Source organism: Juglans regia, chromosome 15 (genome assembly GCF_001411555.2).
Source record: "Juglans regia cultivar Chandler chromosome 15, Walnut 2.0, whole genome shotgun sequence".
Classification (NCBI taxonomy): domain Eukaryota; kingdom Viridiplantae; phylum Streptophyta; class Magnoliopsida; order Fagales; family Juglandaceae; genus Juglans; species Juglans regia.
In genome coordinates, this window is record NC_049915.1 from 3,248,233 (window position 1) to 3,264,312 (window position 16,080).

The window sequence follows — 16,080 nt, forward strand, 5'->3', positions numbered from 1 at the left end:
ATGGAAATGAGTTTAGTGATTTGAGAGTTGAGTATTTAGATATTAAAAAAAATTTAAATCTGAATCGAAATCAGCTGAGTTGAGTGTTTAAATGTTTAGATATATTTGAGAGCTGAGTTCTGTCAATGAACCAAACGCAGCAGCGTGGTTCTCCTGTAGATAATTTTGACAGAGACATGCCGGTGTGCGTGCTATTCAATCTTCCCATGTTGACCTTGGGCCCTCTTTTCCTTTACTGTTTGCTATGGACTATTCATATTGTCCTTAAGCCTTCTCGAGGTGGGCTAGGCCCAACCCGGTGTAGAACGAAGCTACCGCTCCAACCACAGTTGCCAATCAAATTATAATTTGGCAGTACCCACGTACCAATTATATTGTATTAAAATGAACAGATATAGATCGTGCATATTAGAGTGAAAGTGAAACATTCGAATTTAGAGTTATATATACTTTTAGATAAGACCAATTATATAAGGGTAAGACTACTATGCCGCCCAGCATTTATCGTTGGGCATTTTTTCCCCTTTTTTTCACATTTTTTAATATATTTAAATACTTTTAAAAAATAAAAAATACACCAATACCTTGTTTACATTCAAAATCTATCTCAACTTATCTCAGTATATAAGGGTAAGGTTACTATGCCGTCCAGTGTTTACCGTTAGGCATTTTTTTTCCTATTTTTTTTCCTATTTTTTAATATATTTAAATATTTTTAAAAAATAAAAAATATACTAAAATCACTTTTTTAATTACTAAGTAAAAAAAAATAAAAATGGACCATCGGTCAAACATAGGCGACAAAGAAGCTTTTCACATTATATAATACGTAAAATATTTTTTGAGCATATTAATTCGTAAAATATTGATAATAAGTTTTTTACTGATATTTATTTTATGTTTAGTATTTGAAATGTAAATTCTTGAATTAAAAACAACCATCAATGTTTTAGAAAATTACATGTGCATATCCGAATCAATATCCTTTTAAAATGATTATGATTATTTACAATAATAATATAATAATAATTACATGTGCACACTTCCATCCTTTTTTTGGTTATGTAGAATACGACACTTTTAATATTCTTAAATCATTTGTTATTTAATTATTATTTTTTAAATAAATGTAATTTTAGTGTAGTTTCATTCAAAATAGAGTAATAATTTACCAATTCTGTTACGTGCAACCGGCTATGTGCAAATGCCAGGTAATTGAGTTTGCCACGTCATCATCTAATAGAATTAAAAAAAAAATCAAGAAGATGACTGATAGGAAAGAAGACATCTGAGAAGAGAGAAATGCCAAAACCCCAAACCCATTTCGAAACCCATCTATAAATCGAGAAGAAGACTATAGCATTTTGATTGGAAATTCCGAGGTACTATCTGACTGAAAAATGTGAGGAACCATCTGTAAACCTTATGCAAATGTTTCTTTCATCTGTAAACCATCTGTGTTGTGTTTCCTTGATAGTGGATTAAGTGTTGTTTATTCAAATTTAAGCTCGTATGAAGTTTTCAGAAGAACACTGGGAAAAAAATCTATTTCTTGATCTGGGTCTGCCACGGTTCCCCTCGGCTATGCCTGACTTGCCTCGTGCAACTTTGTTGCACCCACTTGGGAACCCACATCTTTTGCCACCGTCGTGTGCTATGCAATAATCTGTCTTCCCCTCGGCACTCTTAGTGCAACCCAAGTGTTGGCATCTCTTCCCCTTGGGCTCCTTTTGCGCAACCGAAAAATATGCATTTCTTTGAATTGCTGATTCTGTGGTCCAAAGATACTCCAATAGTTGCTTGCTCAGTGAAAGTAATACAATTGGCCCTGCCTTCTAGTCAGCTCCACGCAATGTCTCATTTGCACAAGATTCCAACTCAGCATCATTCTTGTCAACCGAATCCTCTAGAATTTCTTCTCCCTAATTATGTTTTGGTTCTTATTGAGTATTGTACAAAAGGAATATTTTCTGTTGTAACAAATTCTACTCTAGGTTGGGTAGCACTAACGCAGCCACCTGTTTGTCGTTGTGCCTCACTTGTGCCCTGCACCTTTTCCTCTTTAAATAGGTCACTGTATTCACTGTAATCCTCAAGACATTTGAATATACAAAGTCTTCAATCTTTCATGGCATCAAAGCTACTCCAAGATCCAAGACTAACGTCTAAAATCAATGGCGGAAGAGTCTTCTCTGCAAAAATATTCGAAAACACCCACCTCTGCCCCTCTCCTTCCTCATCGTTCTCATTTTGTTACTGTTAAACTTATAAATGAAAATTTTCTACTATGGCGTACACAAATGATTTCATATCTCATAGGTCAACGTCTTTTTCATTTCGTGGATGGCAGTGGAGTTCCTCCTCCTCCCATCCTCTCCAACAAAACTCCCAACCCATAATTTCTCACCTGGACTAATACAGACCAGCTCATCTTGAGTGCTCTGATTTCTCTGTCAAATAATCTCATTGCTCAAGTTGCTGGTTATTTTACATCTCGTCAAGTCTGATAAGCCCTTGAAAAACATTTTACCTCTCAATCCCATGCGCGTATCATCCAACTTAGGTATCAATTAGTCACCATTTCCAAAGGGTCTAGCACTGTTTCAGATTATTTCTGGAAGGTCAAGCACCTTTCCGATACCATGAGTGCTGCTGGCTCTCCTTTGTCCCTTGCTGAATTTATTTCCTATCTGCTTGTAGGACTTAACAATGAGCCAGGTTACCATGAAAGATTGAAGACTGTGTATATTCAAATGTCTTAAGGATTACAGTGAATACAATGACCTATTTAAAGAGGAAAATGTGCACGACACAAGTGAGGCACACCGACAAACATGTGGCGTGCGTTAGTGCTATCTAACCTAGAGTATGATTTGTTACAATAGAAAATATTCCTTTTGTACAATACTCAACAAGAACCAAAAATGAATTAAGGAGAAGAAATTCTAGAGGATTCGGTTGACAAGGATGATGCTGAGTTGGAGTCTTATGCAGAGGAGACCTTGTATGGAGTTAACTTGGAGGCAGGGCCAGTTGTATTGCTTTTTCACTCAGAGATAGTGCCAACTGAAATTGAGTACTCTGTTGTAGTCGATGACTAGTGGCTTGAAGGGGGCAAAAATAAGGCTTTGACTATTGATTTTTGGACTGTTTATCTATAATTTGATTATTCACTGTCTCTCTTTCAACTGTTGATTTTCCATTTGGTTGTAAGTTTTTTTGGCATTTTTGCTGTTTCCTCTCTTATTTTCTTCCACAAAGAAAACTTTCCCTATCACTTACCACTTTTATGAGAATATGAGAATTGTAGATTCCGTCTCTGTTTGCTTCTCCAAACCCAATTTCTGATTTTTCTTTTTCTTTTTCTCTTGTTTCACTTTTATGGGTTCTTTTGTTTGGTCTTTGAGCGTGTTTGTTATTGGGATTTACCTGTTTAAGTATAGGACGTTGGAGAAAATAGCAAGGTGGAGTTTATCATAAAGGAGCAAAGAGAAGTAAGAGAACAACAACAACGAACTATGCTTGATTCGTGGGAAGGAGATTTCAGATTTGAGTGCTTGGGAAGACGAAGGGATGACGAAGGGGCTTGATGTACAGCTCTGTGGGTTTTTGGGTTCGTAGATTTCAAATGTGGGTGGCTAAGACAAAGGGGGCTTCGCTAGGTTCGTGGAGAGGACGAGGGAGTTGCTCTGGAGAAGATGAAGACTTCTGGCTTCTTGGAGATGGGGCCTTCTTGGGTCTAACAAGATGAAGAAGAAACTATGCATTTTGACAAGTTGAATGAAACATTGTCATTTCATTTTTGCCATGTCAGACGCGGTTCCCTGGCAGTTTCTCTAGCTAGTTAGAGTACTAATATTGGTTTTTCTATATGCATCTTCAAAATCACATCTTTTAAATATTAATTTTGCATATTAAGAAAAACCTCCACATTGAATTATGCATATTTGAACCAAATAATAAAAAAATATCATTATTTTTAATTTTTTTTCTTAAAATTAATATATATATATTTTTTATATATTTTACAATTAGCACCATGTGCTCAAAAAATACAAATTTCATATATCTAAATATTACAAATTTTATATATCAAAATGACTAATTTTATCAATAAATATTAATATGTACTAAAAAACACTTTGTATCATCAACTTAATATAAATTTCATATATCAAAATCTTCAAATTCTACAAAATTGATTTTAATGGGTATGAGAGAAAAAAAACATTAAAAGTAATGTTTGGAGAGTGAATAGTGCTTCTTCAAACTTGAAAAAGCACTATTGATAGCTATGTAAAATTTTAGATATATATAAGTTAATGTAGATGAATTTAAAGACAAATTATGTAAAGATGAATATGAAGATAAAGATTAATAAGTCATTGTTAGTGCTCCTAATAGCATTTTTCCTAGCGACAAAATAATTATACAAAAATAATTCTATAAATTGATGTGACTTCATATAATTTATCAAATTATAAAATTATTTTTATTATAAAATAGATCTAATAAATAAAATAAAATCACGTCAATTTATATGATTATTTTTATATAATTCTGGGATTACTTTTTTTACACTTGGATAATACTAGTTTTCCCGATGGGAGCTCCCGCTGGGATTTTTATTTTTATTTTTTTTATTTATTTTTTATTTTTTATTAAAAAATGTTTTTTTAATAGTGATGGGATTTTTTTTTAATTTTTTTAAAATATTTAAAAATATTAAAAAAATGTATGTTAAAAATGAAAAAAAAAAAAAAAACACTTCAAGTACACTAGCGGCCGGGAGCTCCCTGCGGTGACTCTAGAAGGGTCCTTTACACTTATCTATTTGACACTTGTCAATGATACTGAAAATGATTACCAGTAGTCAGCTATTGGTTTTCAAGGAAAAACCATTGACCACATAGGCCGTTGCTACCGCGAAATTGATCGCCTCTGAAAATCATTGAGACAAATAGAGAAAGAGATGTGGGAATCGATCTGTTTAACGTTAGCGGCGACGGCTGGTAACAACATCGGCAAAGTCTTTCAGAAAAAGGGCACCCTTATTCTTCCCCCTCTCTCTCTCAAGTTCAAGGCACGCCCAAAACCTTTTTGCTCTTGTTTCTTTGTTTTCTCAACATTTTCTCGCCACCCATTATTCATTTCTGTGATTCTGTGATTTCTTTCTTTTTAGTTGATCTGAATTTTACTGGGTAATATAAAGTTATACAGTGAAAATGAACCTGAAAAGACGCAACTTTGTGAAAGTCCGATGCATGATTTCCTTTTGATTTGATGACCCATCATGCGGAATTGCAGTGTAGTTCCACGGAATAGAAATTCATATGTCCCAGTTCCATGCAATCAAACGTAGCATCTGCATGTTATCTGATCAACGATTGCTGCTGTTATAAATGTACGTTATTTGTGCTTTTAGGTGATAAAGGCATATGCTTCCAACAAAACTTGGGTGATCGGTTTTCTAATGGATATATTCGGAGCAATGTTGATGTTGAGGGCACTATCTCAAGCCCCTGTAAGTGCATTTACATCAAACTTTCATATCTATATTATTTATGTTAGTACTCTATCCACAGCAAAAATAACATTAGAAATAGAAATCTGCCAATTCCCTGGTCATTTTTCGAATCGAAGATGAAGTTCCGGGCACTTCTAGAAATACGAATATCAACGTTGAGTTTTTTACTGCTTCCTGTGTTGTTGTAGGTGAAACTTTGGATCCATATTATGCTGATCTTGACCTGTTTCTTAGACTTGGTTTATTTCTTAACAATTTCCTCTCAGGTATCTGTCATCCAACCAGTTTCTGGTTGCGGACTTGCTATTCTTTCCATCTTTTCCCATTTTTATTTGAAGGAAGTCATGAATGCTATTGACTGGGTGGGAATTACTTTTGCGGGTATTGGCACGATTGGTAATTTAAGCTCTTTATTTTTATATTTTTTTACAGTGGAATTGATCTCATAGGCACTCATATAATTTGGAATACTGACCTCATGTTAATTATATTTAGTAAAGGTTAAGAATTTTTATTTTAAAAAAATTCAGCTCGAGGCCTGTCTGGTGTGTGAATATCGGTGAATTATTGTCTCTGTGGTAGTTGGGTTTCAGTTTTTTATTATCTGAAAACCATCAAACTTTTTTTCTGTTTGGTCACCAAATGTCTAAACAAAATACCCGGCTGATAATAACAGTCTAATGTTTTAAAGTTAGTTGTTTAGTTTTCTTATTTTATTGATTGACCTATATAAACTAATCATTTGTGCATGTTTTTGCATTTGCAGGAGTTGGTGCTGGAGGTGAGGAGCAAGAGGCAACTGCCATATCCATGTTTCATTTACCATGGCTAGCATTTGCAGTTGCCATCTTGTTTGTAGGTACCTTATCCTATGCACCATCTGATCTTAGCATTGACATGTCTTTCAGATTCTTTTCATAAATTTTGCAAAAGCATTTAAGAGTTTCTCAACTCTGCTCACGTGGCCAGATTCTGATATTGCAAACCTGAAAGTTAGGAGGATTTGTTTTTGGATTTTATATAAAAAGCCCATCAATAGTAGTATTACCCCTGCTCATGGTGCATGAATTGCTACTAACTGTACACGTGTCTTAGATACCTGGCATATGGACCTCTAAAAACAATATGCTTGTGAGACATGGTAATAATTATGCGTTAGATTTCAATTGGAAGATACCTGTGAGACTCAACAAACCTCAATTCCTGATTATTTTTATACCTTATGCTTTGCTCAGACGACCTTGATTCCTGCTATTTTATCTATGACATCACAGTTGGATGAAATTTGTCATAATGGTACAAGCACGCCACATGGTTTCGTTTATCAATTATGTGATGATTGTAAGCCTTGTAGAATCCTTTTACTTAGGTGCTTCTTAATGGATGGCTTCGAATCTACAAACGATACCGCAGAGAACAGGAGATGGTAAAAATTCCCCTTCAGTTATTTTGCACTTAGCAAGATTTATGCCGTTGTTTTGTGATACCATGGTGTTTGATTAGCATGGTTCTCCCCCCTCCTCCACCTCTATCCTTTATTGACATGCCCTTTCAATTCAGATGGAATATGAAGTTGTTGAAGAAATTATATATGGCTTGGAATCTGGTGTTTTGTTTGGGTACTATCCTCTCTCTCTCTAACTTATTCCTTTTCATGTGATCTAACTTCTAAGGATATAGTACATGCCAGTTCATCTTAATAACATGGTAGAGTATATAGAAAACCTTTAATCTACTTAACGGAAAGCTTTGCAGCATCTACAACTAGGATCTTTTCATGCTTTCTCGTGAGATCTGTCAAACCTGAATAATACATATTTTTATGCCAGATCATAATATTTCTTTCCATTTGAGGCGAAAATTTGTTGAGCAATTTAGGGTCAAATTTGTCTCTGTTATGAAGTTGAACATGTATAAAGAGCAGAACTTGATTCCTAAAGCAAAATTATTTGTTTAAAATATTTGAAGTAATGTTTTTTTTTTTTATAAGTAAAATAAGACTTTATTGAATTACCAAAGTAACATGATACAAAGAAAATGCCCTGTTTATGAAGGCATGTTGGAAACTAGGAATATTTGAAGTAATGTTAAACACACGTAATTGCAGGATGGCATCGGTAATATCAAAGATGGGATTTGTATTTTTGGAGCAGGGCTTCCACAGGATGCTGCTACCTATATGCATTTCAATCAGTGTATCTTTTAGTGGTACAGGTTTTTATTATCAGGTATTTCAAACAGTTGAACAAATTGACAATTTGATTTCATTTTGTTGATGGAACTGCATCTGAACCATTTAACCTTTTCGAGCTAAATAACCTTCAAACCATGTTGTATCATGTCTGTACTGTTCTTTTCTTCTTTTTTTTTTTTTTTTTGTGGGGATTGGTTGGGTGTTCTCTTATATGTTTGACACTCATTACTCATAAGAAATCAATGTTTCACGATCCTCAGTTTGTATACTTGTTTATGAGAAACCATTTTTGTTGAAAATGGTGGATTTGTGTCAAAATATTGCACAAATATCCTTTTGCATGACATATTTTCATTCTATTTTTAACAGACTCGTGGTCTAAAGCATGGGAGAGCAATTGTAGTAGCCACGTGTGCTGCTGTGGCATCAATTGTGACTGGCGTTCTTGCTGGTATGCTTGCATTAGGTGAACGATTGCCTTCAGCACCAACAGCTCGTGTTTCACTTCTGCTTGGGTGGTAATTGAAAATGCTACACTATTTTTCACTCAATGTGCTTACAGAAGATACCTTCTTGAGTCTAATCTTTGGGCCTAAAGCATGAGTTCTTAAAGCTTGATACTCAGTGAATGTCAATTTACCTCGTTTTAGAAACCTTACCCGGCACATCCTCAATATCATGGTTATCTGCCTAAGTGTTAACCGGGTAGAAGGATGGGATTCAAAATAATTGGTCGTGTCAATTACTTGTCAGTTACTCACTTGTTCGAAGGATCCATTAATTGTTCAGTCCCTATCATTGATTTTCAACATCTAGTCCACGTGCATTGAGGTTCATATGGAGATACGAGTGCTTACATTCAGTATCCGTGTGCCATCGCGTTCGTTATTTACTGTTTTATTTTTCTCAACTGCAGGTTACTTATTATTATAGGTGTGATTTTACTTGTATGTTCATCGCGGCTGGTGAGATACCTTCCTTGGCCATTACAGAATTTCATACCAAGTGGCGTTGAGAGGAGTTTCAGCGCTAGGCGATCTGGGTCTGTCCGAATTAGGGATATAAGCCCAAGTGCTGTTATCCAGGCAGCAACATTGCATCATTTGATATCATCTCCTCCTAAAGAGAAGGCTTGAACTGACAATAGGGAGCAGATTGTCACTTGAATATGTTAAGATTTTTGTTGATGTGCTTGTAGATGACACTGAGTCACTCCACCGGGGCTTTAATGAGGGTGAAATGTATAGTACGATCATGTTTACTGATTTTAGAGGGAGTGTAATTTTGTAGGTCATTCTTTCTATAAGACATCCATTGCTTGATTTATTGTAAAATCCTTGTAACTTGAAACTCTGTCCTCTTATATTCCATTTAGGAGGTAATCTCATAAATGGAGTTTACTACTTGTCCCATATTACGCATGAGATTTTCCAGTCTCTCCATCACCAAACCTACAAAGCATAGTCAAGCATTAAGGGTTGGTTTGGTTACACAAAACCAAACTATCTCATATAATCATTACAATTTTTTCAAACTTCCACACCAAATATAATAAATAATTCAAATTTTTCAAATTTCAAAACAAAAATAATATTATAATAATATTTTATTCAATTTTCAACAAAATATCTCATCTCATCTGAATTGTGTAACCGCTTAAGTGCTTTCACCTTTTTCTTCTGGCACTTTCTCCTCTTATTTGTCCCTTCACTTCTCTCTATTGAGTATTTAGACATTTCTATGATAGACAGCAGAATGATGGTAAATTCAGGGAAACTAGACCTTATTTTTTCCACTTTTGTGCTGAGCAAACTAGACCTGATTATACTTTTCAGTTTAAAAAAAAGTTTAAAAAATAGTCCTTTTCCTCTCTTACTTCATTTTATGTTATCTACTAAATAATGATATACTTGTAAATATTTTACAATCAACCAATATGATAGGTTACCTTGTAAAAAAATTAAAAGTTTATTTATTTATTTGAGTATTTAAATTTTACATAATTACTCTCTATTTAAAATAAAACGATAAAAAAATTATAAGAATATAATTAGTAGCATATCCAGGTCCACCATGAGGGGAAAATAAAGCTATCCATAATTCAGAACAAAACCATTTTTGGAATAGGAAACTTCAAGGTAAGAGGGACCAATCATTTTGGCAGAGATAGATGCTTGGAGTACTACATATTTAGGACAATTTAATTACCAGCTACATGACCATTGTGTCATGTAGTTATAAAAATCACATTTATCAAAGAAAATTGATTGGTATTCAAATTTTTTTTATAACTATAATGGGTCCCACTAAGCCCACAACAAGCAGAATATTGACATGCTAAATTTGTCACGTATAGTTCATGATGGTCCATGGATGAGTACCATATACTTTAGCACCATTACAGGTAATCACATTGACTTATACCTGACTTGTAGTAAAATCTATGATTCTATTGTATCCCTATAACCATTACTATATATATAAAGAGTTTATTTTGTATGAGAAATGATATTTACAGTTCTAGAGTATGCAAGTCCCGCGCACTCTCTTTGAAAAAAAGTGAGATCTGATATTAAAAAAATTAAATCAAAGGGAGAGGTGAGTCTTGCACACCTTAGACTGTATCTAGCATTACTCAATAAATGTTTATTACATTTGTAGTTTTTGAAGCATGAATTTTGTTCATGTTAAAGCCACATCATCCCTTCTTAATTGAAAAATATCTACAAATTTGGTAATTTGAATTTGAAGTAATTTAAAAGCTAATGTCGATTAATATTATGCAATTTGAAATTTGAAAAGCTTGAGAGATTTTTACTTATTTTCTGCATAACTATTTGTCTTCTTACATGTATATCTAATTTATTACATTCAGTAATCAAAGAAGATTGTGTTTATATTACTTCATAATCAACCGTCTAGTTCATGAGGAGTCAGTCATGACTCATCAGAGGGAAGGTGCCCATGACATCAAGTTGATGATCCCTTGAGAAATCCATGTGAGTTGCAGTTTGGCATTTAATGGAAGGCCAAGTTCACCTAAGAAAGCTGCTTATACGAATTCACTGCAATTCAGACAGAGAATGAACAATATATGGTCCCATCCATATCTATATAGACTTTTCCACTTGGATGATGATAAAGAATAATTTTATTTGAAGTCCTTTACACCACACACCATCCACGTGGCATGATTTGATCTGGAAGATAAATTTTAAAATTTGAATCTTACAAATCAAATTATTTCTTGCGGATAGTGTGTGGTGTAAAGGTCTTCATCAAATAGCACTACTTGATGATGAATCACATCAGAAAGTAAATTTAAGAGAAAGACCTAACCCCATAATCAGAGTGCCTTTTCTTGCCCTGCATAATTATTAATTACCAAGTTTTTCCATCTGCCAGCTTTCATGAGAAGAAACATGTTCATGGAAAGGAATGTACTGCTGCAGAAACATATCAAAGAATTAGATGAGATATATATAGTCAGAAGATTTTATTACACTCAATATCATCTCCCAGTCAAAAAATTGAAACAAAAAGTCTTGCAAAACTCCTAAGAGGATATTTACCATGCCAATAAGCCTTTGAGCTTACAGAGCAACCAACCAAACTCATTTAAAATTTGTGCATCACTTGGTGAATCAATTAATTAACAACTCAAATCCATTTAATAGGCAGGTATGCTTTTGTAATTATGATTTTGAGGACTCTACAAGCTCAACAAGAGTTTCTTAAGAAACTTGGCTAGTTCAACAATTTTAGTTCAGTCATTTTCCTGAAATCTGGTGAAGCTTTATCCATTTTTTCCACTAGGGGGAAGCAAAGAACATGCATTAAAATAAGTTAATCTTGAATTTATTTCTCTTTCTCTTTCCTTTAAAAAGGAAGGGGGTGTTTCCTTCCACTAAGCCTAGTTGATTCTGGGAGAAAATTACTTGGGTTATAAGGATACCTCCATCTTAATTATTAGTTCTTTTGCAGTTGGAGCAGAGAGGACTATACGCCGAGCAACTGGCTTGATGAATCCTTCTTCAACCCCATTGTCAAATAATGCCAGCAAGCAATTATAGTACCCATCAACATTCAGCAGAGCAACCTACAGAAATTAACATCCAGTTGCAATGGTAATTTTCCCAATATATCTTCAAATGTGAAATTGATAGGATACCGGTTTTGTATGAATTCCAAGTTGGGCCCATGTTATCATCTCCAACAGCTCTTCCATGGTACCATATCCTCCTAAAACCAGAAAAGAACAAGATGGTAGGTATTAAGTACTAAGAGAATAGCCATCTTGATTTGTAAAGGAAGAACTCAATGGTTTCAAGGAACAAAACACTTGAGATGATTGTTTATTTTCTTTTGATTATTGACAAGAATTTTCCAGGTGATTACCAGGAAGAGCAATAAAGGCGTCAGCTTCTCGAGCCATTGCAGCTTTACGCTCATGCATGTCCGAAACAGTTCTTACTTCTCCCACGGGTTGACCAGATATCTGTCAGTGCTAGCCAACAATATTCTAATGAACATGTGAACATGTTTTTCAACTAACAACATATATAAGCGCAGAGGACTAGAACTAATATTATATAGGATGTAATAAGAATTTCTAACCCTTATGGGCAGCTAAGAATTACAATCTGATTCAATACACAAAGAGATACCTCAAGAGGCATGAGAGCTCTTGGAATGATCCTGCATGTGAAAAGCAGTTAAGAATTTGTCTAGTGGTATGATGTGATCAACACCAATCTTGCATTAAATGAAAGGATTAAATATGAAAGACACAGACAATGTAATATTGAAGGGTAATCAGGCATGTTTCTTAGAAATACCCAAGAACATGGCAACCTCCATCAAAAACTCTCTGCGAAATCAAACCCATCAACCCGACACTTCCTCCGCCATACACCAAGTCTATCTTCCTCTTCACCTGTCATGGATACCCCAACACCGACAGCAAATAAACCTTTAGGAATGATCCAATCAAGGATAGTAGTCAAGAACATGCCTTTATGATCAGACAGGAAATGCTCTGTTCGGTATTTGAAATGCACAATTCAAAATCATATCAATATATTGGTTAAATTATGTTTTCTGGCCAGAAACCAAAACCCAATAAGCCTCATTACCAAACAGAACCAACTAACACACCAAACTATCATTTTACAACTCGCAGCATAAAGCCGAAATCATCAGAAACTCAATTGAGGCCAAAACCAAAAGCAAAGTACAGTTCCATTATCCCAAGAAACAATCCCAGTTCAAAACATCGAACACCCAGTTCACAGCAGCTAAAAATAAATACATTATCATCAAAACAAACCATATCGGAGAACATATAGCAAAGCTTGTGACTGCATTAAAACTTAAGCAAAGAAAGAGATAGGAAGAGAGTAAAAGAAGAAACAAACAATGAAACAAACCAGTTCATTGCCCAATTCAAGAGCAGCATCACTGAAGACGTTTCTGTAGCCAGAGTTGCTCCCACAGAAGACACAAACCCTCCTGAACTTGCTTCTTGTGTTGCTTTCTTCCATTCACGACTGCTTTCTCCTCCTCTTTTTTTCCAATCCGGTCCCAAACAATTGAAAGGGAAGGAAAAAACAATACAAAAAGGCAAAACTTTGTTATGCAGTTAATGGGCTAATGGTACTTCAATTGCAAACCACCCTAAACTTATATAAATCAATGAAACAAAAGAAATTAGATTATAAAGGCCTTCAAAAGGCTATCTGAACTGACTCTATACTGATATAAACAGGAAATGAATTCGATAAATTAGATGCCAACAAGAAAAAAAGAAAAAAAAAATTCTATAAATATATGGGTCTTATGTATTTGTCAAATGGGAACACACGAACCCCACCTATATAGATTTCATTTCTAATCCAACTTATTTCTGTCGGCTTTATAAACAATTATCATACAAAAAACTTGAAAAAAGAAAAGATAAACAGATAGATATGAGAGATAACAAACAAATATAATCTAGTCATAATAAAGGAGAAAAAATGTTTTATTTGTTCCTCTCTATCCAAAGTAGAGTTGCACGTGCCAAATCCAAAAGGAGAGTATAGTTTTATTAGGTGTAAAGGACGCGGCAAGGGGGGCAAAAAGATTACTTTTGGTTCGACTTGACTTATATGCAAACAAAAATCTAGAAATTAAATGAATAATACTAATTTTCCCTCTGGGATTTTCGTTGGAATTTTTTTACTTCATGATCAATTTTATCAGTTTTTTTTTTAAATTCAAATTTTAAATTTTAAATTATATAATTTTCAACATATTAATATTTGACACGTCAGCACATATTGTTATATAAATAAAAATTATAAATACAAATAACATTTTTCCAAATTTACTAATGTTATTTTCTGCTCTATTTTTCACTTAATTTGAGGGGGGAGTGGTGCTTTGAGTCCTTTTTATCTATAATTCCATCTTTGCCTCAGCTAATTTCTGTTAAGATATAAAATAAGAGCACTATTACATTTACAAAAAAATTATATAAAAATAATTTCACAAACTGACGTGACTTCATCTGATCTATTAGATTTATTTTATAATAAAAGTAACTTTACAATCTGACGAACCACATCAAGCCACGCCAGTTTGTAAAATTGTTTTTGTGTAATTACTTGTGACTAAAGTATTTCTCATAAAAAATATATAATAAAATCTATATATTCCCATAAGTTCAAGTTTTTTGGACAAGCAGTAATTTCACAATTTCTTGAATTACTTCAGCATCAACTACATAAGACAGAAAAAAGGCATGTAGTGAAAACTTTTTTGTACCAATGGTAAGTAAAAAATAGGGTAATGTTAAATACAGTTCTAGGTTATACAAGCCTTGTGCACTCCATTTAAAAAAAAATAGAGTCCACCATTAAAAAATATAATTTTTTTCATATGCATCTCTTATTTACATTCTTTTTAAAAAAAGAATGTGTGGAGCTCACACATCTTAAGACTGCAAATATCATCACTAAAAAATATATATATATTAAATTCAAAAAGTTCATAATATCAAATTAAGTATAAATAATTTATATAAAAAATGATATTCGTCTTTTAGTTACCATCCTTTCATCATTGAGTAATACTAGATATAATCTTAGGATATACAAGTTTCACGCACTCATTCTGAAGAAAAAAGTGAGGTCTACCGTTAAAAAAACGATTTCTTCATGTTGGTTTCAAATTTAACCATTTTTTTAAAAGAGAGTACGCGAAACATGCACATTCTAAGATTGTAAATATTATCTCTATTCATTATCTCTTAAGAATCATCAAACAGATAGTAAACTATTTATTAAATAATTTTCTCACTTAACCGCTAATCATTTAAGGAGATAATCAAAGGTTGTAATAGATATATACTAAACTTGGGGGAGAGAAGGATAGGCCCTGAGAATGTTTGAGACAATCTTCCAAATGGGGACTTCCATGCACTTACACAGAAAGAAAGCCATAAAGTTATCTCATTCTTTTGTATTCAGGGGATTGCTACCATTCAGCCAATTGATTGTCAAATTTATAGACTTTTTTTTATGAATTTCCTCCTTCTGTCATGAACCCAATACATTAAACCCTGAGAGACATGTTTTGAATATTGGGAATTATGACAAATGAATTTCTTATATACTTCAGACATTATAGAGAGTAAAGATATATATAGATGAATGGTTTAACTAACTTAACCGTCTGAATGGTCTTGCTTTGGCCAAAATACAAAGTCTTGAAAGCCTCAGAATAGTATGACTCTTCCTCCCCTCCTCTTCTTCTGTCCTCTCAATTCCTAAATTCAAGCAAATTGTTTCGGATACTCCTATAGAGACCAAGAAGGAACAAAAACATCCACCTTCATTTTCAGACTAAATTTTTTTCTTTTACCAAGATCCAAACAACCTTGTTGCACCATTTTCAAACATCAGAAAGAAAAAAAAAAATGAAGAACATATAGAGAGAGCAGACAAGTGAGAGAATCCAAAGAAAGAGAGGTCACAAGTTTGCATTATCTTTCTTTGGATGTTTAAATCATGGGAAGGAGAATCCCTTTGAATGAGAAGCAATTAATACATCCATTGCTCTCATTTTCACTCCTAGTTGTAGGGATAGCAGCAGCCATTGCTACGATCACAGCTCTATGTGGATCTCGGTTTAGGAAAAGAACATCACCTCCTTCAGCTCCCCCTCCATTTGAAACGGCAGAAAAGCCAGGTTTGGTTGATTCAACAGCAATTACAATGACAATGACATCTTCTCCACCTACAAAAGCTGCAGAACCAGTAGAATCTGAGGATACCTTGGAGAACAAAGAACCACAAGTCAAAGAATTGCCACTTCC

General features: G+C 33.9%; 2 protein-coding genes across 7 annotated transcripts; one reads left to right on the top strand and one right to left on the bottom strand.

The window, feature by feature from the left end:
* The first annotated feature begins 4,855 nt into the window (after window positions 1-4,855).
* On the top strand, window positions 4,856-9,121 carry LOC109008878 (probable magnesium transporter NIPA9). 2 transcript variants are annotated; one of them, XM_018989140.2, is made up of 9 exons: window positions 4,856-5,083; window positions 5,426-5,524; window positions 5,794-5,908; window positions 6,294-6,382; window positions 6,897-6,953; window positions 7,088-7,146; window positions 7,635-7,755; window positions 8,091-8,239; window positions 8,638-9,121. In XM_018989140.2, the coding sequence occupies exons 1-9, from the start codon at window positions 4,973-4,975 to the stop codon at window positions 8,855-8,857; spliced, it is 1,020 nt and encodes a 339-aa protein (XP_018844685.1). In that variant the 5' UTR covers window positions 4,856-4,972; the 3' UTR covers window positions 8,858-9,121. The 2 variants fall into 2 exon arrangements, with proteins under 2 accessions (XP_018844685.1, XP_018844684.1); XM_018989139.2 differs by having other exon boundaries at window positions 4,857-5,083; window positions 5,794-5,923.
* A 1,393-nt stretch (window positions 9,122-10,514) lies between these two features.
* Window positions 10,515-13,695, bottom strand: LOC109008876 (cytokinin riboside 5'-monophosphate phosphoribohydrolase LOG8-like). Of its 5 annotated transcripts, XM_035685717.1 has the most exons (9): window positions 13,594-13,695; window positions 13,151-13,285; window positions 12,560-12,657; window positions 12,389-12,419; window positions 12,120-12,219; window positions 11,893-11,963; window positions 11,677-11,820; window positions 11,107-11,167; window positions 10,515-10,786 (listed from the first exon to the last, which is right to left on the bottom strand). In XM_035685717.1, the coding sequence occupies exons 2-9, from the start codon at window positions 13,262-13,264 to the stop codon at window positions 10,761-10,763; spliced, it is 645 nt and encodes a 214-aa protein (XP_035541610.1). In that variant the 5' UTR covers window positions 13,265-13,285; window positions 13,594-13,695; the 3' UTR covers window positions 10,515-10,760. The 5 variants fall into 5 exon arrangements, with proteins under 5 accessions (XP_035541610.1, XP_035541611.1, XP_018844680.1 ...); XM_035685718.1 differs by having other exon boundaries at window positions 11,107-11,164; window positions 13,151-13,689; XM_018989135.2 differs by having other exon boundaries at window positions 11,061-11,167; window positions 13,151-13,689.
* Window positions 13,696-16,080: the final 2,385 nt, after the last annotated feature.